Raw genomic sequence first — 25,000 nt, 5'->3', positions numbered from 1 at the left:
GCAAGAGATCTTCAAACACTTCCATCCCATAGAAAACAAATACTTTTGTCCTAATTAAATACTATAAAACTCAGTTGAATACGTTCTGAAATCATTACAGCGGTACTCGGCTCCGAGGCGCAGCATCAGGCGGATGGGAAACACTTTGGCCCACGGCGTCTCCCACTTCTGCACCAAGATCCCGAACAGGAAGGGCGCGTTGGGCAGCAGGAGGTCCTGGAGAGACTGGAAGGTCGGGGTGATGTAGAGGAACCCACCATGTTCCTTACTGCCCAGGAAACTCTGCGTGAAGAACGAGTGGCTCAGGTGGCTCAACACGTTTCCTGTATAAGAAATAAGGTATAAGGTTTAAAATCCTATACATTTCCAGTATCTCACAAAAGTAAGTGTACAGTAAATCTGTAAGCTGCACAGTTATTTTATATATGATTGTCCCGTTCAGAAGATACTAGAATGGTTACTGAAATTTAAGGGGTGCACTTACTTTTGTGAGATACAGTAAATACTGCTTATATACACAGACACATCACATTCAGAGGAAAACATCCATTCTCTCTGTTCTCCTCCCCCATCCTTGTCATGAAACATTTCCCTCTCTCCTTCCAAATGTTCGGTGTATAATTATTGGCGCCCCGCTGAGAACAGCAGGGAGATCGTGTTCGGGAAATGTAATTCCCTTTAATTCCATCTTCCTGCTGTTTTCTCCTTTTACTACACAATCTCCTGTCTCACGCGTCGCCCCGTCTCTCATGGCTTTTTTTTTTTTGTAATTATTATTTATTTACCTGCGAGAGCTTCCTGATAAAGCTGCACAAAATGGTTGAAGATGTCTTTCGGGATGTTCTTCTCATCAGGGAGGCACTGCAGCAGCACCACCACCTCGGCCTGGCCCACGGCGTGCATGCCCTTCGACATCACGTACCAGCACTTCCTGTTTACGTCTGGACGGTCACATTGGGGCGGGGTTTAACACACATCAGAGCAGAGCATAACATTAACACGACTTTACTGCTTAATTATTTAAATCATGGATTTATGTGAAATTTCACTACGGAGCTTTCAGCCTGCATCAATGAGGAAATGAATCAAATGTGTGGGATCCATCATCACATATCATCAGAATAAGAATTACTGGGTCAAATCGTACTCGCAGATAACCGATTAATTAACCGATAGTTTTTATTTTTTATTATTACAAAAAAACTAAACAAATAGAAACCAGTACTGAATCATAAAAATGTGCTGAAGGAAAAAAACATGGATAAATTTATTAATAAATATAATATAATTCATTAATTAAACATCATAAACTATATAGTGCTCTCAGTGTAGCAGACCAGAAGCCGGGAAAAACCTCTGTATTGATAATATAAAATCTATAAATATAAATAAATAGAGTAGTAATTAATAAATAAATAAATATAGCTCAATAAATGGTGGTCGATAAAACCTACATTTATTTTATTGGTGAAATTTTTGTATTTTTTAACCATTTCTTAGAAATTTAAAATACGAGTTATTTTATTAAAATATTTGTTTGTGCTTACAGTTGACGAGCTTCACCATGGCTAGAAGGTTAGCGTTCAGCACGAACACCAGCGGCTCAGGACCTCCTTCCTCCAGCTGCTGAAGGAGCAGGACCTCTGATGGCTTCTCCTCCACCGCGTAATCTACAGAGAACAATTCAGAGACCATGCTGCATTAACACACACACACACACACACACACACACACACACACACACACACACACACACACACACACACACACACACACACACACACACACACACACAGAGCAGAGACTGCATGATGTAGAGGGGCTTCATGACATCACACTGAAATGGGAATAATGTGCATTATGTTGACTGCTGTAGTCTTACTGTAATTATAGTGTCTACAGAGTCACAACACTACTGTGTGAGAACATTAACACACACACACACACACACACACACACACACACACACACACTCATTCAGTACAGAATCAGGAAACTATGTATATGCGATTGTCTATATATCTGTGCTTCTATCCATCATTTATCTTCCACTCACTAAAACTTTTATCTGTACATTCACCCAAATTTCTACATGTTTATACCATCTACATTCATTCTCCTATCTACACATCCATCCATCCATCTATCTACACATCCATCCATCCATCCATCTACACATCCATCCATCCATCTATCTACACATCCATCCATCCATCTACACATCCATCCATCCATCCATCTATCTACACATCCATCCATCCATTTATCTACACATCCATCCATCCATTTATCTACACATCCATCCATCCATTTATCTACACATCCATCCATCCATTTATCTACATCCATCCATCCATCTATCTACATCCATCCATCCATCCATCTATCTACACATCCATCCATCCATCTATCTATCTACATCCATCCATCCATCTATCTATCTACACATCCATCCATCCATCTATCTATCTACACATCCATCCATCCATCCATCCATCTATCTACACATCCATCCATCTACACATCTATCTACACATCCATCTACACATCCATCTATCCATCATCTTCTGACCATTGTTGTATGTACTATGTATTTATTCCTACATTGTATCTCAGGTCTGAGTGAGGACTGGAATGTGTGTGGTGATGTTTATGAACATGGTGATTATGATGATGCTGATGTTTCATTTGATGGAGTTGGTGTTGATGAAGGTGGTAATGAAGTTTTTAGAAGATGTTGATGATGATGTGTTGGTGAGAGTGGTGGTGGAGATGATGTTTTTGAGATTGATGAGGTTTGAGAGGTTTTAGAAGATGGTGATGATGATGTGTTGGTGAGAGTGGTGGTGGAGATGATGTTTTTGATGTTGATGAAGTTTGAGAGGTTTTAGAAGATGGTGATGATGTGTTGGTGAGAGTGGTGGTGGAGATGATGTTTTTTTGAGGTTGATAAAGTTCGTGAGGTTTTAGAAGATGATGAGGATGATGATGATGATGTGTTGGTGAGAGCAGTGGTGGAGATGATGTTTTTGAGGTTGAAGTTCGTGAGGTTTTAGAAGACAGTGATGATGATGGTGTTTATGTGCAAATGCACGCAAGATGAAGATGAAAGGTGAAGATGAGCAAAGCACCTGCGATGTGGCCTCCCGTACCTCCTTTAACTCCAGTGGAGATGAGGATGGGAGGAAGTCCGTCCTCTGGGATCAGACAGACCGAGCTTCCCACCGGAGCTCCAGGAGTGTGAGCCGCCTACGGTGTGTGAGAAGGAACAAAATAACCCACACTCAATCACACAGAGATACACACTTCAGGACCATAACAGAGGAGAACATCCCCCAGACCAGCTCAGAATAAAGCTTCTTCTCACCTCGTGAGCTCTGGTTGTGGATTTGTTGGAGACTTGGGACACAGCTGGAGGTTGGGTGGGGTTTGGGTTCAGGTCCGGAGCAGGTCCTTTAGAGGAGTCTGTGGTTTCTCCGTTGGGTAAAATACCATCAGCGAACCAAACTCTCCTCTGCTCACGAGACAGAGCACCTACAAGGTCCCAAACATCCAACATCAGGAAGTGTTTTTATTGGCAGTTAAATGTATTTTGTACGAGTGATGAGATGATACCCTCAGCTCCTGGCTGTTTGAGGACTCCGACAGGCACCATGACAGTTGGAGGTGGAGAGCTGAGGGCGCCAGACGCTTGGGCCTGCTGGAGAGGGGGGATGGTGGAGCAGTATTCCGACGGGTTGTTGGGGTTCGGACTCTGACTTGAGCTGCTCCCTGGATTCTCACACGCCTGAGCTGGAAAACGGAGAAAAAGACAGAAAATTCAGGAAGGTTCAGCAGGGATGAAGAAATCCTGGACTGGTTCTCACACCAGGAACTGTACTGAATACAACGGAGATGTTTACTGTAAACACAAAGAAAAAAAAAAAAACAGCTTCTCTTTTTTTACTGAAAGACTTTCATGAACACAGTTCTGTCCCAAGTACAATTCCAATCTCTGCTGCTTGATCAGATGATCAGACACTTCCGATCTCCAACAATACGACAAAGATCGTGAGTAAACTGGGGATACTGGGGTTTAAGTGGTAAACTGAACAATTTTATACTGCATACTGGGTAAACTGGGTATAATAAGTGAGCTGTATGGAACAAGTAAACTGGGTATACTGGAGAAAGTGGGTGTACTGGGGGACAATAAATAAACTGAGTAAATTGGACATACTGGGGATACTGGATAAAGTGTGTAAATGGGATAAACTGGGTTTATTATCATGCTGGGTATAATGAGTAAACAAGATATCAATTAGTTATACTGAATAAACTGGTTATACTGGGAATAAGAGGTTTTAATTGGCATAACGAGTAAACTGGATGAACTGGGTGTACTGGGTATAAAGGGTTGATTGAACAAACTGGAGAAGCGGTGTAATCTGGGTGCACTAAGCATACTGGGTAAACTGGGTAAATATTTATGGTGTAATTAAACATTCATTTATTTGTATTAATTCATATAAAACAATCAAGAGTTGAATTTACCTACAGATATATTACTCATGTAGATCAGATCCACACGGTGGAGTGTTTTGGAGCTCAAGCGGCACCGAATCAAATCTCCGTTCACATTAGAAACTGAACCGAATCAGTTTTCGTATCTGTTTACTTCTGGATCACATGAATATTTTCCCACTTTCTCACCATTAGTTAAAGTGTGATGACACGTCACACAGACACGTGCCTCCTTCCTGTCCATGTACATCAGCCTGCACTTCAGACTGCAGCACGCAGCACAGAAAACCTGCACACACACACACACACACACACACACACACACACACACACACACACACACATTTTCAAATCACTGGGGTCTGTTTAAGACTCTCACAATTCATTTTATTTGTTAAACACAGATCAGGTTCACAGCAGCCATCTTGAATCTCACTACTCAGAAGGAGTAAAGAGGAGCACTGCTCTATTCAGACTGGATTAGTTTTAGATTTTCCACGCTGTACATCTCATCATATCTCCCTACACCTCACACCTCATCCCATCACACCTCACCTCAGCCTGTTCCATTTTCACTTCTTCCAGCGTTTGTGTCGTCGCCAGCGGCGGCTTGTTTACCGCCAGGGGAAATTACGGCGTGTTTCTTCCTGAGCTATTTTAAAACATTTCATCAGCAGGACCTTCATCCTCCAAGCCCATGTGCAAGTTCTTAAATCTTTAACATCCTGTAATGCAGCGTTCAGCGTGACGCATTCCAGGGAAAAAAAACGAATCTCTCATTTCCGATGCGCCTCAACTATCATTTTTATCATACGCTATGTTTTAATCGACGTGTTTACTCGAGTCACCGGCGTGTGAAGATTCCACATAAACAAACAACGAATTTACATAAATCACACCGTATAAAGACCTGCTCAGTGAGTACCCCATCAGAGACCTGTTCTGGTGGGCGTGGCTTAATATTCTAATGATCATACCACACTCATTGACATTATTCATGGATTATTTGCTGGTCTTGCTTTCGATTTCACTCGGCATTGTTACACGCAAGAACTGTAAGAAACATGCAGACATTGAGAAGGAACTCATTAACAAGCAATTAGTGGCAGAAGCTCCACAAGAAAGATGTAGTGCAGAACTTCTCAGGCTTAGAACTACCAGGGTCTGATCTATTTGTAAGAACGTACCTTGCCACAGGCCCGACAGTGGTGTCTTCTCTTGTGAAGGTGAATTTGACTTCGCACTTCATGCAGATGGGTGCTTGTGAATCCGGCACCCATACAGGAGCCACTTCTCCAAGTGAGTTGAACGGCTTCCTCGTGAGGCCTCCTTGCTGACCTGCCTGGAGATCGTTATCAGGGTTCTCCGAGGGGACGTTCACGCCGAAGGAACCCTCTCCGTTCTCGCCGTTGACTCGCGTGGCTCTAGATTCCACAGAACCGCAAGACGACTCGAGTTCACCTGCCCTGCACTGAGCCTCCAAGTTTTTGTTCCTGCCAGTGGAACCAAGTTCGTTTCGGACTTGTCCTGAGAAGGATCGAGGAATCTGCAGCTTCAGGTGGACGGGCTGTTTGGGCCGTGCACCACCGTAGGGAACGCTCACCAGCTGCAGCCGTCCGTTGTTGAGTTTAGAGCTCGTCTCTGAGCTTCGGTTAGGCTCGCAGCATTCCTGTTTGCTCTCCTCCATCTCCTTCTCCTCAGTTATCGAGTCTTCCTTTAAAAGCGCAGGAGTAGGATGGACCTGCAGATCTCTACTGCTTTCTTCACCCAGTCCACTGGGATGAGATCTTTCGTTCCGTGGGGATTCGACGACCAGATCCTGAGTCGTCATTTCTTTCTTGTTTGAAACTATTTTTTCCTGCTCAAAGCTTTCTGTCCTGAGAAGAGTACCATTCGGAATGGTACCAGAGCTATGACACTCTGGGTCGACTACAAGTTCCTGAGTGCCACCACCAGGTTCCTGTGGAACATTCTCTCCTTTCTCAGAACCGCCCCTGCTTGGAACAGCAACATGATAATCCGTTCCGCTCGTTTCCTTGATGCCCTCAAACTCCATTGCAACCAACAAAGCGCCATTGTTCAACTCGGAGACTCCCTGTCCAAGACCTTCCTCAGGATTTGAAAAACTGGCATCATTTAAACAGGTGATGTCCTGCTCAGGAACATCATTCTCCTGCTGCCTTTGTCTAGAGTCCAGGACACTGGGCAGATCAATGGGAGTAGGATCTCGATCATCTCTCAGTTGAGGAACCTCACTGACCCCATTACATCCTAACTCTGGTGGACACCCGTTCTCCGTTACCGCCCTGGTGGCAGGAGGAGAATCCAGCGCTTGGCCGTCAGCGCTGACCAGCTTGCCGATGTTGGGCTGGAGCAAAGGAGGGCTGTGGATATCCGCCAGCCTTTCTTCACTCCACGTTTCAGGTTCCTGCTTCCCTTCAGGCGCGGTCACTTCCACCACGGAGGAGCTGCAGGAACTCAAAGGTTGGAGCAGAGGTTTGAAGTTGAGGGGGCCGTCTCGTGTATCAGAATGAGTCAAGGCGGGGTTCAGGGACAACAGGTGAGCCGGTGGAGCGAGAATCTGCGTCCACTTGGCACCGGTAAGCGCCGGGGTATCAGTTTCATCTACGAGTCACACCGAGAAAAGAGCAAACGCGTTAGAGGAACTGCTTCTGAAGGAGAACGAAAGTAATGGGAGATAAATTTGGAAACAAGGTCAGAACAGAAAGGGGTGATTAAATCCTTGATGTGAGATCGGTTTCTCGAAGAGTTTTTCCTTTCTAACGTAAAGAATTTCACAGGTTTGACAGTCACCTGATTATACCTGCATGACAGTGTTTATAAAATAATTTATTCAGAACTCTACACAAAGTGAACGTGAGCTGCCTCCATAATCAAAAAGTGAATATTCACCGGGGTAAAGTACATGTACTCTGCTCTATGACATCAATAAAAAAAAAAAAGTCAAAGTCCTTTGGGTAATGTTCATTCCTGATTAATTGACCTGATTTAGCATGCTAGCCTGCGTGTCCCAGCATCAGCAGGCTGCTCCGTGCTCAGAATATTCCACTTATTTTTAAATGATAATGAATAAGACATAAGAAATGCTGATTAGAGATCGAACGATTCAGCGGTTTTGCCGATTAATCTGCACCGATAGATTTTCCATTGCATTATACAGTTACGAGAGCGCCCCCTAGAGGCGAAAAACTTTATTTAATGTGTCTTTTTTATTCCTTTTAAATGTAACTTTTTAAATTTTCTTTTTACAAATAAATTGTCTTATTTTCTTTCTAAATAATAGAAAGGAGAGACAGAGAAAGAAGTGTGTGTGTGTGTGTGTGTGTGTGTGAGAGAGAGAGAACAGTGTGTGTGTGTGTGTGTGTGTGTGTGTGTGTGTGTGTGTGTGTGTGTGTGTGTGTGTGTGTGAGAGAGAGAGAGAGAGAGAGAGAGAACAGTGTGTGTGTGTGTGTGTGTGTAAGAGAGGGAGAGAGAGAGAGAGAGAGAGAGAGAGAGAGAGAGAGAGAGAGAGAGAGAGAGAGAGAGTGTGAGAGAGAGAGAGAGAGAGAGAACAGTGTGAGAGAGAGAGAGAGAGAGAACAGTGTGAGAGAGAGAGAGAGAGAGAGAGAGAGTGTGTGTGTGTGTGAGAGAGAGAGAGAGAGAACAGTGAAATAGAGAGAGAGAGAGAGAGAGAGAAAACAGTGTGTGTGTGAGAGAGAGAGAGAGAGAGAGAGAGAGAGAACAGTGTGTGTGTGAGAGAGAGAGAGAGAAGAGAGAACAGTGAGATAGAGAGAGAGAGAGAGAGAACAGTGTGAGAGAGAGAGAGAGAGAGATAGAGAGAACAGTGTGAGACAGAGAGAGAAAGAGAGAACAGTGTGTGTGTGTGTGAGAGAGAGAGAGAGAGAGAGAGAGAGAGAGAGAGAGAAAGAGAGAACAGTGTGAGAGAGAGAACAGTGAGAGAGAGAGAGAGGTTTAACAGATCTGATCATGCAGGTGAAGGTGTAATGAAGGTGTAATTGCGCCCCCTGCAGGGCGTCAGTGTGTAATGGAGGTGACAAACCTTCGTTCTGCTCGAACTCGTCCAGCACTTTGTCGAGGTTGAAGGCCTCAGCCTGGAAGTAATTCTCCATGGGTGATGAAGCTCCACTGTCTCGTGTGCAGTGTGAACCTGTGAGAGTAGTGCGCTCGGTAACGTACACAACATCGCTGTGTGTTTTGATCGTTATCTCCAGCCCTATAAACACACTGATACACCAGAACACGTATCAGAGTCCTGACCCTCACCTGCACCTAGGTCCTCTTCAGAAGTTCTCCAGAAAAGTGTTCAGATCTCTGCTGTCTCAGCTTCATCCGGTCTCACACACACCAGGCGGCTGAACCTGGATCAAAAAACAAGCTGTCAGGCAGAGATCACGTTTTACATCAGAGAACCCCTTTTTGGAGAACCTGAACACCTCTGCTGGATAAAGCTAAGCTGTAAATTCTCTTGATGGTTCCTGAGTCTGATTTCTCACACACGACATGGTGTTAAGGCGGCATTTTGGTGAGCACAGTGATCACACGGCCGTACACGGTGACTCACCCAGCGAGTGGAATTCTTACAGGAGGAGAAGTGAGCAGTGGTGGGACAGATTACTCCAGAGACGCCAGATTCTGCCGAGCAGCCACTTTACCAAGCAGCCGAGTCGACACATTTTACAGTTAGTTTAAGATTCGAGTCGGGCCTCAGAGGCAGCGTGAATCAGAGCACAATCACGAGGAAGGTGAGAAGAAATATACAGTCGGGACAAACCATTTAGTCTGGGAGGGGGGGTGTCAGTGGGTGTTCATAATCAGACAAAACCATTTACATCTGAGGGGTAGAGCTTGAGAAAAAGTGTGTATTTAAGTGTACTTTTGGGTCAAACCATTCACAATGTGGGTGTGCTCTTGGGTCAAACCATTCACAATGGGGGTGCACAGCTATACACACACACATTCTCATACAGGGCTCAAAATCAACAGGATAATAAAAACAGATACAAATGTGTGATAAAGTTGCGATTAATCACAAATGATGAACGTGAATGCTGACTGCACCCCAGGCCTCCTGACCTCCTGACTTTAACACACATCACTGCGTCTAAATGAATTTACACAAAACCTTGAACATCTTCCCAGAAGAGTGGAGTTTACAGTGAGGAGCAGGTTCACCCAAAAGCATAAAATTGTATTGGTTAGGTGTCCACAAACTTTTGGCCACACAGTGAGATATCAGAGCAGTATATTTGTGCACAGAATCTGGAGTTCAATATCACAGAATCTGTCATGACCTCACTTCCTGTTATTGTTCGTTACCCTGGGTCATTTAGGAGGGTCGACAGGAAGTGCAGTTTTAATGTCTGTCGTTTAGAAATGTTTAAGAAATTCCACTTCCTGTGGTGTATGAATGAACAGAGACACAGATCCTCAGGGATCATTCTTCATTAATAAGACGTGACGCAGAAATTAAACTTTTATTGAGCAACACAAACCTCCCGAGTCTCCCTGTAACCTCCACTACAGCTGGGTGAAGGATCACCAACAATACAGATCTGAACTGTTACTCTCCTATTCACTCCCCAAAACAGATTCATATTTAACCAATAAAAGATTTACTTCAAGATTAAGTACGAAAGATAAGAACTTAAAGCCTGGGACACACCAAGCTGACGGCCGGCGGAGCGAATAAAAATAGGAAAAAAAAAACAGAACACACGTGTTTTCATTCTTGCTCTTCTTTGTCACTTAGCAGACAAAAAAATATATTTACAGTTTCCTGTTTGGGCCGAATACAGATTACTGCCACCTGCTGGTAAGGGGGAGTTCAGCAGAACAATCAGCTAATGCCAATTAATTAAAAAACGCCCAAAACTGTCCGATTAATCGAGCGGCCGGTCAATCAGTCGACCTCTAGAAGACTACATGAACAAATTGGAGTAATTCTGGATAAACCAATAAGGTTCTAGATTTTTTTTTTTTAAACGATGTGATGTAAACAATTAATTTCTGTATTATATTATTTACACAAAACATTTTTTCTTATTTAATATTTATTCTAGGCCTAACTCACTGTCTCAACTTGTGAAACTTCATATCACGGTCCATATCATGAACTCGCCGATACCGATACCGAGCGAAAAAGTTCTCCACGTATCGCGATATTTTCCGACAGTATCGCCCGATTCCTGAGCCGCTACACTACAAAACAACAACAAAACATATTTTTACAACTTTTATCCAAGTTGACATTCTGATAACTTAAAGCCAAGGGACGTGAAGGATCGACCCGAGCACGTGGGTCCGATACAGATGATAGTTTTATATTAAAATAAAACACCGATATGAATGTTATGGCGCATGCTAATAACGGTAGTGTTGTAGAGCGAGTTAGCATTAGCCTGAGCTAGCAGAAGCAGAAACAAGTAGTTTTTGTGAAGCAGGTGAATAAGTGCAGTACAGTGAGATTATCTATACTTTTATATTTATATTATCAGTGTCAAAGCTTTTAAAAAAAAGCGCTCCAATATTACTGTGGCGTTTTCCATAAACCCCCTCACCGTCAGGACTCCCATCCTTCACCGCAAGGAAACTGGGATCAGGAACATTCCAGCGGGGGAATCCAGCACCTCAGCGGCCTCTTCCACACGCTCCTGCCCCGCACACGCACACGCACACGCACCCGCTCGCCTCGGGAAGAAAAGTATTAGCGCGTAATATGCGGTGGTCTCCCTCCCCCGAGCTCCCTACCAGGGAAGGTTACTGGGAACTGCAGCGCAGGACTCCCGCCATTGTGGCTCCAGCGCACCGTAGCCCAGAGTTGCGCGGGATTCCCACGCAGCGAGACGCGCCGGAGCCAAAATGGCGCCCGTTTCGTAACCTTGTGGGGTTTTGGATTTCCAGAGCACGAGAGCATGGCGACGGCGTCGGGTCACGTGACCGCGCACCCAGGCAGGTAGGCGGCTGCGTATGTTTATTATTATTATTATTTTTTTTTTTTTTTTTTATATAATTATTAATATTATTGTAATTCATTTAGACGAAATAATCTCAACGTCATGATGTCATAACATCGCGTATTAAAAACGAGTTGTTGCGTGTCGGAGGCGGAAAATCCCTTTTGTAGTTCTGTAGCTTTTAATAAAAAATACACACAAAATATACTAATTAATCTAAAAAAATCTTTAAAAATGCACATGTAAAAGAACATTACAACAAAATGTTAGCCATATTTCTCTCTCTCTCTCTCTCTCTCTCATATATATATATATATATATATATATGTATGTGTTTATATATATATATATATATATATATATATATATATCCCTCTATAGCTGATGTGTTTTCTGGAGATTAACATCAAAACTAAATTGGAAAAAGAAAAGAAAATCCAGACCTCAAACACGAATCTGTTCCCAGCGAAGGTGCAGACGAGGCGATCGACAGCAAAACAACTCACTGCTGTACAAGTTCTAAACAAAAATCTGCTCAACTTGTCAAAATCTGCAGTTTCCCTCATAAAGGTCATGATTTTATCTATAAAATTATAAACCACTTAATTTGGCATCACTGAAAACGTTTATTACGTTGAGCATTTTTTTAAGCTGCAATTACATTAGCATTAAGTACTTCAGTTTTAATAATAATAATATTCTATTTACACATATCACACACACACACACACACACACACACACACACACACACACACACACACACACACACACACTTTTACAGTGGGTAAAACATTATTTCCTGCTTTGAACACAAATTAAAGGAACAGTTTTAACCATGTGAATGTCCATAAACACAACAAAAGGAACACAAACTTATATATTTAATAAAATAGTTTCAGTGTATTAAATGTGCAAGTGCTAAACTGGTGGCTCTGAGTGTCTATAGCTTCATTACTAGCGGAAGTGGGAGCTCAGTGTGTAAGGCCCTGGTTTACTGATCAGAAGGTTATGGGTTCAAACCCCAAAAATCAGTAAGCTGCCTGTGTTGGGCCCCTCAGCAAGGCTCCTAACCATGTCTCTGACCTGCACACTGACCCCAGCTTAATAACATGGCTGGGATCTGACAAATAAAAAGCCCAGATTTCTCTCCATTAGCCTGTGCAAAACCACAGAAGGAAACGACTGAGGTCAAGACAAGCTCAGATTTCTGCTCACTTTGAGAGACGTTTTTTGACTGAACTTTTCCTGTAAATGAAATTTAATTACCTATTGTTATTTTTGACATTGTACTTGTAAAAGCAGGAACAGATTCAGAAGGAAAAGAAATAAAAACACATAAATAAATGGCAAAGTGTAAATTGATTCACAGGAGTGTATGAAAGAGACGATGGGGAAAAAAAATAGAATCTCTGTAAAAAAAATAATGTTTTTGACGTTATGTTTAAAGTCCAGAAGAAGGAGAAAGAAAGTGAAAGAGTTTAGAAAATGTCTGTTTTGTTCAGAATCTTCTGTAGATCTTCATGTCTTGATGTGGACTCAGTAAGTGCAGGAGGAAGTGCAGGAATCTTTCACCAGCAGATGGCGCTCTGTCTCTGTTTCTGCGCAGTCTCAGAAGGCATCCTGACAAGTGTCTGGCCTTCTGACCGTCTGGTCTCCTGTCCCCGGATCCTCACTTGTGGGTATCAAGTAGCTGCTTTGTTCTCACAGTCTTTTGCCATTTCGCTAACAAGCCATTCTAGTTTTCTGGAGATCAGACGATCATAGTTTTGCAGAACCCGACCGAGATCCTGCGAGACGATCTGAACAGGAGGGTCTAGAATATTCGGGACGTCCGACCCACTCTGGAATAAACACACAAACATTCAATTCATTTATGACATTATGCGGTTTAGATCAGATTTTTAATAATATCTAATCTCAAAATCTTTGGATTAGACTGTTTACACAGAAAAGAGAAGCATGTTACGTCTCACTTGGTCGGCCATGTTGGATCGTTTAAAGCAGCAATTAATATAAATATGAACTAATATATTTTAATCTGGATTGAAACAGCACACGTCGTGTTCTCGATCCTGATTGGTCAGAAAGAAGGGTCTTACATTATTCATTATTGTTTCTATAGCAACAAGTGGTTCATGGCACACATGAAGATTTCTGTAAGAAATGTCTGTGCTGTGTTTATGTAAGGAGTCTCCAGTGTCAGAGGATTGATGCTTTGTGCTTATAATTTAATGGAAGCATCATATTTTGGATCATCTAGAACATTAAATGTAACTATAAATGGATAAAAAAAAAGACGTGCATGATGTGTAATAACTTAAAAATTGACTGTGGTGTAAAACATGGAAAAACAGTTTGAGCACGTGCAGTTGTAGGAAAACATCAGACAAGACTTCTGTATCACATCCCAGAAATTCCGACTCTTCCTGCAGGATTCCTGGATGTTCCCAGAAGCAACTGTGAGATATGACTTCAGTCTCTCCAGGGTCCCTGGAATCTGATACGTCTCACACATGCACTTTGGAATGTCACTAAAGTCACTGGGACTCGATGTCAGGGTGCAGCATATCAGCATAGATTACGGGAATCCAGGAAGGATTTGGGTGAAGGACAGAAAGACGTCCAATCAGAACTCATTCCCAATCCAAAATCCACAAATTCCACTGAAGTGTTCCAGATTACCTCACTACAGATAAGACTGTGCACTTGTGTGTGTGTGTGTGTGTATGTTTACTTGAGTGTGTAATTTTGTGTGTGTGTGTGTGTGTGTGCGTGCGTGCGTGTGTATATATATGTGTGTGTGTGTGTGTGTGTGTGTGTGTATGTATATATATATATATATATATATATATATATATATACCTGGGTGTGTAGCTGTAGATGTTGTGTGTATACCTGGGTGTGTAGTTGTGTGAGTGTGTGTATGTAGTTGTATAACTGGGTATTGAAAGATTGTTTATCATTAATCAAATACATTTACATTGTGACTCCCTTTTAGATACAATCAGCTGCATCTGTGGGGTTTTATCAAGAAGACCCATACAGAAGATAAAAGATGTGTGGGCCAAACGCTGTTGAAGACTCACTACACTGCTTACTTCAATTAATTCTTCACCCTAACAAGAATTCTGGTGAAGCATCCTTATTGTGTGTATTAGAGGAATCGAATACATTGACGAGCCACCCAAAGCAAATACAGAAAAATCGAATAATTTGGCGAGCCAGCCAGGAGAAACTGACAAGAAAAAACTAATCTGCAACAAAAAAAGTGAACAGAAGAGTCTTGGAGTAGTTGTAGATGTTGTGTGCGTATACCTTGGTGTGTAGTTTGGATGTTGTGTGTGAATACCTGGGTGTGTAGTTGTGTGTGTGTGTGTTTGTAGTTTTAGATGTTGTGTGTATGTAGTTGTAGATGTTGTGTATGTATACCTGGGTGTGTAGTTGTGTGAGTGTGTGTATGTAGTTGTAGATGTTGTGTGTGTATACCTGGGTGTGTAGTTGTGTGAGTGTGTGTATGTAGTTGTAGATGTTGTGTGTGTATACCTGGGTGTGTAGTTGTGTGAGTGTGTGTATGTAGTTGTAGATGTTGTGCTCCAGGAGCTCCAGTAGTCTGAGCGCACACTCTGCTTGGCTTCTGACTCTGGCGTTGTGAATATCCTGCGCCAACATCCGCAAAGACTGCAGGATCTCAGCTCTGCGCTCTGCGATCTGGAACCACACACACACAAGCACATACAGACTTTATTTCTCCTTTAGCAGCAGTTGAGATGTTTTTCTTGTCTTTAGATTCTGAAGGTCTGAACTCACAGGTTTGCTTTTCCAGATGATCATGTTTATCCTGATGGATGGAGTTCGGACTGGAGCAGGAAGGAAGGCTGCAGCACTGCACTGGGCCTGTTAAAGACAAAACACACACACACACACACACACACACACACACACACACACACACACACATCAGCATGCTGTGCTATAAATCTAACCTGAACCTAAATTCTTAACAAACTATTTAAATAATTATTTTTTTTATGTTAATTTATTTAAAAAGCTCAAAGTGGAAAGTAAATGAACAGAATTGAAATCTAAATCAGTATTTGGTGTGAGACCGTTTATCTTTCAGTTCTTCCGTCTCCACACTCCTGCTGTGCACCTGCTCAGAATCAGCATTTTGTATTATCAGACTCAGGTATGTGATGAACCACTTCCACCAAGCAGGTGCTAATGGTCATCAATTTTATCTGTCATTTTGTCTTCTGTCTATTTCTTCATTAATTTCAGCTCAGTGATGAAGTGAAACAGAAACAGCTTTGTGGGAGCTTCAAACTAAGCAAAGAACCAAATTCTGCTACTGAGGTGAGGGTGTGGAAGACCGTTTCATGTCACAGATCCTACATCATGGCAAGATTGAGAACAGCAACAAGACACAATGTAGTTCTCCTGCATCAGCAAGGTCTCTCTCAGGCAAAGATCTCAATGCAGACTGGGGTTTCCAGATGTGCTGGTCATAAAATAGGCGATGTTGAGAAGAATAGATGCAGTGGTCAGCCAAGGAAACTTAATGCAGCAGATGAAAGAGACATCTTGCTTACTTCCCTTCAACATCAAAAGTTGTCCAGCAGTGCCATCAGCAGACAACTAAAGAAAACATCTCAGATACTTCTCCATCATGCAGTACTATCATGGAGGCATGTGATTGGCCCCAAATCTATTTTGTAGCAGGGCAACGACCTCAAGCCCACAGCCAATGTCATTAAGAATGATCTTCAGTGTAGAGAAGAACAGTCCTGGAAGTGGTAGTTTTGGGGTCCACAGGATCCAACATCATGGAGTCTGTCTGGGATTACAAGAAGAGACAGAAGGATTTGAGGATCCTCCATCTACAGAAGATCTGTGCTCAGTTCTCCAAGCTGTTTGGAACAAACTACCTGCTGAGTTCCTTCAAAAGCTGTGTTGAAGAAGAATTGCTGATGTTTTTCAGGTAAACAGTGACATAATAAATGTTGATCTGATTCTCTTCTGTTCAGTTGCTTTTCATTTAGTTCATTAATAAAAAGAAACTATAGACACTTTTATTTACAATTCACAGCATCTTTCACACCTGCCTCCAAGTGCTGAATACGTACAGAGAATCAGGAAAAGAAATAATAAATTAAGTGCTGATGAACCCCCCGAGACGACTTTAGTGCGGCATCATAAAAAGTCCCGTCTGATTGAGGGGTTTAAAAGCAGATGAAAGGAATTCCTCAGCCGAGCAGCTCTGGGTCTCGCTGTGTAATAAACACCCGGGCGTGAATCTGAAGAAAGCTGTAATCGTGGTTTGCATGCTCACAGAGATTCAATAAAAATGACACAACAGAAAATTATTGCGCAGAACCTTTCATGCAGCCGTTTCAAACAGCTGTGTAATCGAGAACGCTACACAGGAGCGTGATTCAAATAATAAAGACACAAATAAACGGTTGTTACCAGATCATCCTGCAGATTTTTGACCTTGTTCATGACCTTCCTCGCCTCGCTGACACACACAAAGTCGAGTGGTTTGGCTTCGGGATGAGAGAGATCGGACAAAACCAGACTCAGGAGGAGAAACAGAGCTTCTGCAGCCGGTGACATGACAGCAGGAGGAACGGGACAGACGAGACAAAAAAGCAGACCTTAATATCAGGATCACACAGTGAGTAAATATCTGCTGTCGAGAGTCAGATCAAGAACCTGTTTGGTAACATATAAAGGTTCTCCAGAAAGCTTCTCCTCGCTCCATACAGCATTGTAAAGTTCCATCATTTTATATTTCTGCAGAAAAGGATTCTTTTTACAGCATTATGTCAGCTTTAAATATTGGAAGGCGGGACTATGGAGGTATGGCGTAGATAGAAGTAAGCGAATAAACGCCAGACACTACAGTGCGTCAATGAGAAAAATAAATCTCAGTCTTATGATGTCATAATCCTAATTAACATAAAACAAATGTGACACTCTGCTGAATAAAATCGATTTGTTTTTAGTACACGGTCAGGACGTCGTCCCGCGTGTGTTTTATCACTTTATTATTTATGTATTACTGAGACATCGTGTTTACGGCTGCATGGTGGAATCACATGATCAATCAGTTTCACTCATTTTGTGGATGTTTATTTTTTATGTGCATTTAATTCTAAGAGTAATATTTATATACTGTAACTTTTCATTGGGCTCTGAATTCATTTCTCTTTAAAAAACAACCAAAATAAAAGTTTTTTTCTGATTCTTTCTTTCCGAGTGAAGTCTTTTTTGTGATGGACCTGTTAGTGTCACTTAGTGATCTGCTATAAATAGAACGTATTTTAACTATAATATAAAAGTAACTGTGGCTGCAGGGCGTGTTTCTGGGAAACAGCGTTACATTCTGGGTGAAAAAACAAAGAAAAACCTCCAAACTGAGTTTATAAACACATTCAACTGTTTATTCAGTACATGAATGAATATAACATATTCTAATTAGTTATCTCAATGTGCTCTTTCTTTCTCTCAATATATATATAAATAAATAAAACAATTTCTATTATATAGACTAAATTATCATTATAATATCACTAACACATTTTGTCTATATTATATTACATTATATTATATTGTATATTATATTATGTTGTTACATCAAATTATATATTATATTATATTATATTGCTGTGTATACATTTATAAACATTTATTTAAATCACAAAAAATATTCCTTTTCCTTTTTTATAATTTTTTTTATAAAATTACTAGTGTTACAAGCCTCTGTTTTATTTATTTTTATATATTCTTTATTATTTTAAAATTGATTTTAAATGGGTAATATTGTTTGTTTTCCAGATAATAATAATAATAATAATAATAATAATAATAATAATAATAATAAAAATGTATAAACTTATTTAATACACACACACACAAATATATATATATAATTATTATACATTTTAATAATATATAATAAAGTTACTAAAGTAAAATGATGTTTAAATGAATAGTATGAAGTATGATAACTGTGTAGGTGAAGATAATGTGTGTGTGTGTGTGTGTGTGTGTGTGTGTGTGTGTGTGTGTGTGTGTGTGTGTGTGTGTGTGTGTGTGAGATGAAGTTACTCACGTGCGAAAGCGTGAGTGCGACACACTCCCTGATCGTCTTCCATTCCATTGGAGAAGGCTTTGCATTGAAGAGAGACTGAGACACCAGAATCTGTGTGTCCACCATTTGAAGGATGTGACACACACACACACACACACACACACACACACAAAACACTCTTACTCTTACACTCTCGCTTTCAGATTCTTTCCAATGTTCCTGTCTCTGTCACTCCCACTTTCCAAAACATACACACACCCACACGCACACACACCCACACACGCACACACACCCACACACATGCACACACACATACTCACACACTTTTATCAGATCCTTTTTCTTTCACTTTAAGTTAACACATGTTCCCACACTCAGACTTTCTCTCTAAAACTCACTTTTTCTGTCCAAAAAAAGCAAAACGAGTAAAATCTGTTACGCCGATGCTGTCGATTAATGTTTAACAGAACAAACGTCACTGACGTGGCCTCGAGTCTGCACTCAAATTCACTTACTTGCATTTACTCTAAATATGGTTCATTGTGAACTAAAGTGTGTGTGTTGATTTATACGTAAAAGACCACAAGAAAATTCAGAGGTGACAATTTTAGGTTTATTTAATCAGCTGTAGCAAATATTGATATGTGTGTGTGTGTGTTTGATCTTCTCAGTCTGGTAAATGACTGTGTAAATGTTTCCACACAAAGGACGAAGTCCACCACAGCTGTGTTTTCCATTTTCCTCCAAACGTGTATCTGATCAGCCGAGACGTTTACTGCAGCCACAATGCTAACATTCCTGAGAGTAACGCAAACCTATAGCTATCAGATTAGCCTGTCACGTTCTTCCTCTGCCGTTCCGGTTCCAAAATCGAGATCCGAAAACACAGAGTTTTATTAGAAATCTCCACTTGAGCATTTATAAGCGTTGAGTTTTAAAGGAGCGGTGTGTGATGTTCGATGCCCCCTGCTGCCTGTGACGTGAACTGCAAATCAAATTGCAATTTAGAAGAAGAAACAGGGATTACACAATTATAAAATTATAAAATCTATTGTGTGTCACAGAGCGCGACCACTTTCTCTAATTACGTGATTACTGATTAATCATCTAACATTTATGGAAGGAGTCTCCAGTGTCAGTGCTGTTCTCTGTCTCATTTTTCTCTCATTGACCTAATGAGAGAGAGAACGAAGGAAGGATGGATGACATGACGTAACTGACACACACACACACACACACACACACACACTTTTCAGTTAACACATGGTTTATAAGGACGTGGAGCGCGCACACCTGTTACCTGTCGTTCATGCACCACCGTGTGTGTGCGCGCGCATGTGTGCGCGTGTGTGACTTCATATATTTGGCATATTAATGCTCTAATTGCCGCGTCACGTGGATTATCGGAGGCAAACCGCTGACGGAAGCCGCATTGCATCACACCATCAGTGTCTGGATCTACACACACTCTCTCACACACACACACACACACACACACACTCTCTCACACACACACGGACAGTTTGCCGGTGTCGGTGCTCGCGATGGCGGACGCGCCGCCGTTTGTTTGTTTCTGGTTTGTTTTTGTATTTTTTGTCTTCTCGCACGCGCTCTGAATCCTCCTCATCCTCCTCTTCCTCCTCACATCGGAACAGATCCGAAGTTGCGCGTCGTGACGCCTTTTTCTCATCCTGCTCTCAGAAGGATGTCGGATTCGGTGGAATGGAGCTGCGCAGGTGACAAACGGAGCGTGTAAAGAACAGAAGAGAAAAAAAGAGGAGGAAAAAAGGAGAATAAAATCCGCAGAGAGAGAGAGAGAGAGAGAGGTGAGTGCCATATCTTTAATGTGCAACCTGTTACTGATGGCTGCATCTTCTGGCTTTTCGCAACAGGCTGCTGAGAAGAAGAAGATCTCCTGAGAAGTCTCTGAACACATCACCATCACCATCATCATCACATCACACACTCTTTCCACCATCCGTTCATCCGTTGATCGCACACTCGTCTTTTCTCCTTCGTGCCCATTCTGAAGGACGTGTTGGAGAGCTGGAGCTCAAGGGCATGACATCAGTGTGTTGTGTAGAAATAAAATAGCGTAAAAAAGGTGCTGCTTTGTGTTCTGTAGAACAGATGAGGTGAAGCGTAACAGTGGATCTGAACATCACCTTATCAGGTCTGGTTCTAATCATGTCCCTCCAATTAAACCCAGAAAGATGTAGCTCAGAGGAAGTGCCTCCTCAGCCAAACACTGCGTTTTCCTGGAACTCAGGAAAAAAAACTTTTGCATTTTGGTGATTCCACAGCGAAGTCTTTTAGGAGATGAGGTCAGGGATCTGCTGCAGCTCATGGCATATTCCATCTCAGTCTTGCAATCCGGAGAATTAGATGGATTTAGGACAGATGGTGAAAGTGACGGTTGAGACGGACATGGAGATGAAGGCGGATGTAGAGGTGGGGTGGAGTTGGAGATGGAGCCGGTGATGGAGGTGGAAATACATGTGGGATGGAGAATTTGGCGGAGTTGATAATGCAGGTGGGGTGAGGGTGGGGGTGGAAATGGAAGCTGGTTGGTGGTGGAAGTGGTGGAGAAATTACTGGTGGAATTTGAAATAGATGTGGGGTGGATTAGAAGGTCAGTGGTGGTGAACGTGAAAGGGTATGTTTATGTCCATTTAACCCCAATTGTACGTAAATGTTGTCTTCTAGAGCGCCACCAAGTGAGAGGAGAAACTGGGATTGTTTTCCACAAGGTAGTAGATAAATTCTGAATTATTTAGGTTTTTTGATTTTTCATGCTACTTTTAGTTCACACTAGAATGTAGCTCATGGCATGTCTGGTGTGTTTTTTACATCCAGATGAAGCGATAAACCGAAACGTTTTCATATGGATTTTAAAGGAGTGGTGTGTAATACACACTGCCCCCTTCTGGCTCTGAGGGTAAATGACCACTGAACTGAAGAGAAAAGTTTATTTGTTACATGCTTGAATTTATAGAAGCTTAGTTCTAAAATTTGATTAGAAAGCATGCTAACTACTAGCTACATACTAGTTACATAACTCACTAGAACCAATGATCTCCGTTGCTTCATTCCAAGCCGTACTTTTTCTCTGAACATTTTATATGACAAAAGAAGATAAACCACGATCCTGGCTTTTTCACTTAAATGACACTTAGTGGTAATGCTGCTAGGAAGGCTAACATCTTCTGATTCAGCCGATGTTAGGGAAGCAAAGCCGTGTTTTTTCTTCAAAGCAAAAACAATTTCACTCCCTCTAGACCACAAATACATATCATGGATGGTATCTGGCTTTCTTTCTCATTTGCATAAAGTGTTACATCATAAGATTTCCTTGGCTAGCCCCGTCGGCTTTACAGCGGAACAGTTAATGGCGTAACGGACGGCAGTTATTCGGAGGCGCATTTTTGCCCATTTCAGTTTCGAAGTCTTTCTGATGTTTAAATAATGAGGTGTAACGTTTTTTCCCGTCTCTTTCCTTTCCGTGCGAGTCGGGAATATCGAACCGTAATAAAGCGTAACTGCGGACCTCCTGCTCAGAGAGAGTGCCGTCGGTCAGTAAATACAGAACAGAGACGCTCTGAACTTCAGACGTGCATGCTGAATTATTTAAAGAACATAAGAGAAGTTTTTTGTGAATTGGGTCAGTGTGTTAGCGCTCAGGGCTTCAGAGCACCTTGTTCTCATGCTACAGGGCTGCTCGGACGACTGTCGCGCTCAGAAGATGCCTTCAGAGATACCAGTCTTGATGAACACCATTGAATTCACTGAGGGGAAACGGAGACTGAGACGAAGCTTGGTGGAATTTTTGGTTACATTTTTCTTAACTGAAAGAGATTCTTCACACAGGAAGGAGGCCGAGCAGAACACGGAGAGCATTACGTCTCAGATTGAAAATGTTTTGGAAGAAAGATATAACCGTAATCTCAATTATCTTCCACATAGACATCATAATGCTCATCCATTAAACTCATCAAATCCATCTTACATCAAACAGCAGAACATCAATTATCCAAACAAAGTGGCTGCAGAGTTCCTTTAAAGGTTGTATTGTGTTTTAATGGGAAAGAACTGTGTTCCTATTGGTTGCACTGGTATTCAGTGGGCAAGAACTGCATTGTGATTAGTTCTAGTCTCATGTAGTTGTGTTCTAATTGGTAACAGAGCCATGTAGTGGATGAGAACCATGTTGTGATTGGTTATTCTGTCATATTGTGTGTGGGAACTTTGTACTGATTGGTTATAGATTTATGCTTTGGGCAAGAACTAAGAACTACATGTAGTGGGTGGGAATTGTGTTGTTTGTTTAGATGTACTGGTCAAGAAACTGGGTTATAACTGCGAATATTACCATGGGAAAGAACTGAGCTCTGATTGGTTACAGTTTAATGTAGCAGGCAGAAACTTGGGTCTGACTGGTTATAGTGATCTGATTTGTGATCTGATTGGTTACAGTACCATGCAGTAGGATCTGTGATCTGATTGGTTACAGTACCATGCAGTAGGATCTGTGATCTGATTGGTTACAGTACCATGCAGTAGGATCTGTGATCTGATTGGTTACAGTACCATGCAGTAGGATCTGTGATCTGATTGGTTACAGTACCATGCAGTAGGATCTGTGATCTGATTGGTTATAGACGTATTTAATGAACCCATTTTTTATTTCTGCACATTCTCAGTATTTTATCTTTGTTCTTGATAACAATTTCATCCACTCTGTTTGTACTAAAATAAAGCGTCTCAGAGAACAGCTGGAGTTGAAACGCCACCATGATTAAGTGTGTGAACTGTCAGTTCTGATGAAAATGTATGTGATAAATACTGTGCTGAAGACATCATGTCCCAACTCGCCTTTCTGTTTCCCTGCGGTGACCTCTCATACCTGAAACACACACTGCATGTGGGTGTGGACATTCTTCACACACACACACACACACACACACACACACACACACACACACACACACACACATACCCAATTCATAGTAAATAATAATTGGATGAACTTTAGATTAGAAAAAAAGCCTGGTAGGAAAATCAGAATAATAACATAATAGCAGGCACAGAGGCTTTAGAACAGGTTTTGGTTCTTCAGGTTCAAGTGAAGTGAAAATATCATGTTCCTGCATCCAAAGACGTTTTAAACAATTGCGTATCTACAAAATGTGTGTTAAAAGTTTGGGGAAAAACTACATATGGGTGGAAAAGTCGTGTGTCCCAATACTTTTAGCCGTATTGTGTAGTTTAGGTGTTTATAATGTAGCCCTCTCGGGAAACTTACAATTTAACTTCACACGTGAGGTATAATGTGTTTACTACCAAAGTAACTCAAAAACTTCTGTAATTCACTCTTCAGACCAGTGTTTGTTATGAGTGTTCACTTCTATCACTCAGAAAATAATGAATTATAACCAGATAACAGGAGATTTTACTGTATAAACAATAAACAAACATGTATTAACTGATTGATAAGGTTAACTTATTTTCATCAATGTTCACATCACGAGAAATTTCTCAACATGAAATACTCAAACCAAAGAAACTAAAACCCCACAAAAGAAATATTACCCAGCTGGGATTTAAGTCTCTCGTTGGCGCGCTACGTTGGGGCTCATGTGAATGTGTGTACAGTTTGCAGTACTGACAAAATCCAACGGAACAGTGAAACTCGAGCACGAAGCACCCAGTTAAAAAACACGATTATCTGATCAGCCGAAACGATTTTCCCTGAACAAACGATGTGCGAATCATCCATCCGACGATGTAAACGAGGCAAAGATGCAGATAAAACCACTTTCTCCGTTGCTCACTTACTGTAGATGTGAGAGAGATAAAGCTTGGTGCAGTAGGACCATGCAGTAGGATCTGTGATCTGATTGGTTACACCAATCTTCAGTTAAGAAAAATTTAACCAAAAATTGCACCAAGCTTCGTCTCACTATTCACATTGCAAACCGAAAGGAGAAGTTTAAAAGCTTAATGTTTGATAAACGCAACTGGAAAAAGTTCACATTCCTTCAAGAACCAAGTGTCCAGAACAAGCTTGAGTGAACAGGAAGTCCAGTGTGGAGCAGTGTGTGTGTGTGTGTGTGTGTGTGTGTGTGTGTGTTGCAACGACAAGGCAGAGATAATCTTCATCTTTATAAACCATGATATCTGGGGTTTGTTTGTTTTTTTTAGACTAGCATTAGCATTAGGTATGCAGCTCAGCACTTCCTGAATCCTCTGAAAGATTGTGAGATGTTTTATTCTCGACACGCTGCTCTTTCTTCTCTCTGAGCGGTGACCTCACTGACAGAGAAGAAAGAAAAAAACATCCTCTGAGAGTCTTCATGAACCTGAGGAGATCCTGAGCACACAGCGATCAGCACCTCCACACAGACGGACTGCTAATGACACACTGCTGT

General features: G+C 41.6%; 3 protein-coding genes and 1 long non-coding RNA gene across 5 annotated transcripts in view; 1 reads left to right on the top strand and 3 right to left on the bottom strand.

The window, feature by feature from the left end:
* Positions 1-11,355, bottom strand: part of zfyve9a (zinc finger, FYVE domain containing 9a) — a 15,558-nt gene extending 4,203 nt beyond the window's left edge. Inside the window, 12 exon segments of the mRNA XM_046876265.1 lie at positions 99-323; positions 786-941; positions 1,548-1,670; positions 3,153-3,249; positions 3,368-3,534; positions 3,616-3,792; positions 4,693-4,792; positions 5,691-5,725; positions 5,728-7,128; positions 8,564-8,671; positions 8,788-8,882; positions 11,082-11,355. Of these exon segments, the coding sequence (XP_046732221.1) occupies positions 99-323; positions 786-941; positions 1,548-1,670; positions 3,153-3,249; positions 3,368-3,534; positions 3,616-3,792; positions 4,693-4,792; positions 5,691-5,725; positions 5,728-7,128; positions 8,564-8,633 (2,551 nt within the window). The 5' untranslated portion in view covers positions 8,634-8,671; positions 8,788-8,882; positions 11,082-11,355.
* A 987-nt stretch (positions 11,356-12,342) lies between these two features.
* On the bottom strand, positions 12,343-18,808 carry thpo (thrombopoietin). Its single transcript, XM_046876267.1, has 5 exons — positions 18,594-18,808; positions 16,946-17,076; positions 15,287-15,373; positions 15,023-15,187; positions 12,343-13,320 (listed from the first exon to the last, which is right to left on the bottom strand). The coding sequence occupies exons 1-5, from the start codon at positions 18,634-18,636 to the stop codon at positions 13,162-13,164; spliced, it is 585 nt and encodes a 194-aa protein (XP_046732223.1). The 5' UTR covers positions 18,637-18,808; the 3' UTR covers positions 12,343-13,161.
* A 413-nt stretch (positions 18,809-19,221) lies between these two features.
* clcn2a (chloride channel, voltage-sensitive 2a) overlaps positions 19,222-25,000 on the top strand; it is a 36,882-nt gene continuing 31,103 nt past the window's right edge. For both annotated transcript variants that reach the window (XM_046876111.1, XM_046876110.1), the window contains exon 1: positions 19,222-20,398. The gene's annotated coding sequence lies outside the window, so the exon portion shown is untranslated. The remainder of the gene's footprint in view (positions 20,399-25,000) is intronic.
* Positions 24,428-25,000, bottom strand: part of LOC124402827 — a 7,917-nt gene continuing 7,344 nt past the window's right edge. Inside the window, exon 4 of the long non-coding RNA XR_006928798.1 lies at positions 24,428-25,000. This exon is cut by the window's right edge and continues 289 nt beyond it. This is a non-coding gene — a long non-coding RNA (uncharacterized LOC124402827).

Source organism: Silurus meridionalis, chromosome 20 (assembly GCF_014805685.1).
Source record: "Silurus meridionalis isolate SWU-2019-XX chromosome 20, ASM1480568v1, whole genome shotgun sequence".
Lineage (NCBI taxonomy): Eukaryota > Metazoa > Chordata > Actinopteri > Siluriformes > Siluridae > Silurus > Silurus meridionalis.
Note: the sequence above shows the minus strand (reverse complement) of the source record. Positions and strands in the feature narration are given on the sequence as shown.

Bases quoted from the DNA above. Each gene is read 5' to 3' on its own strand.
- thpo (XM_046876267.1), bottom strand. From the start codon at position 18,636: ATGGAAGACGATCAGGGAGTGTGTCGCACTCACGCTTTCGCAC. The intron at 15,374-16,945 runs GTAACAACCGTT...TGTCTTTAACAG, and splicing joins AAAATCTGCAGGATGATCTG to GCCCAGTGCAGTGCTGCAGC. The intron at 13,321-15,022 runs GTATACACACAC...TGTTTATTCCAG, and splicing joins TCACACAACTACACACCCAG to AGTGGGTCGGACGTCCCGAA.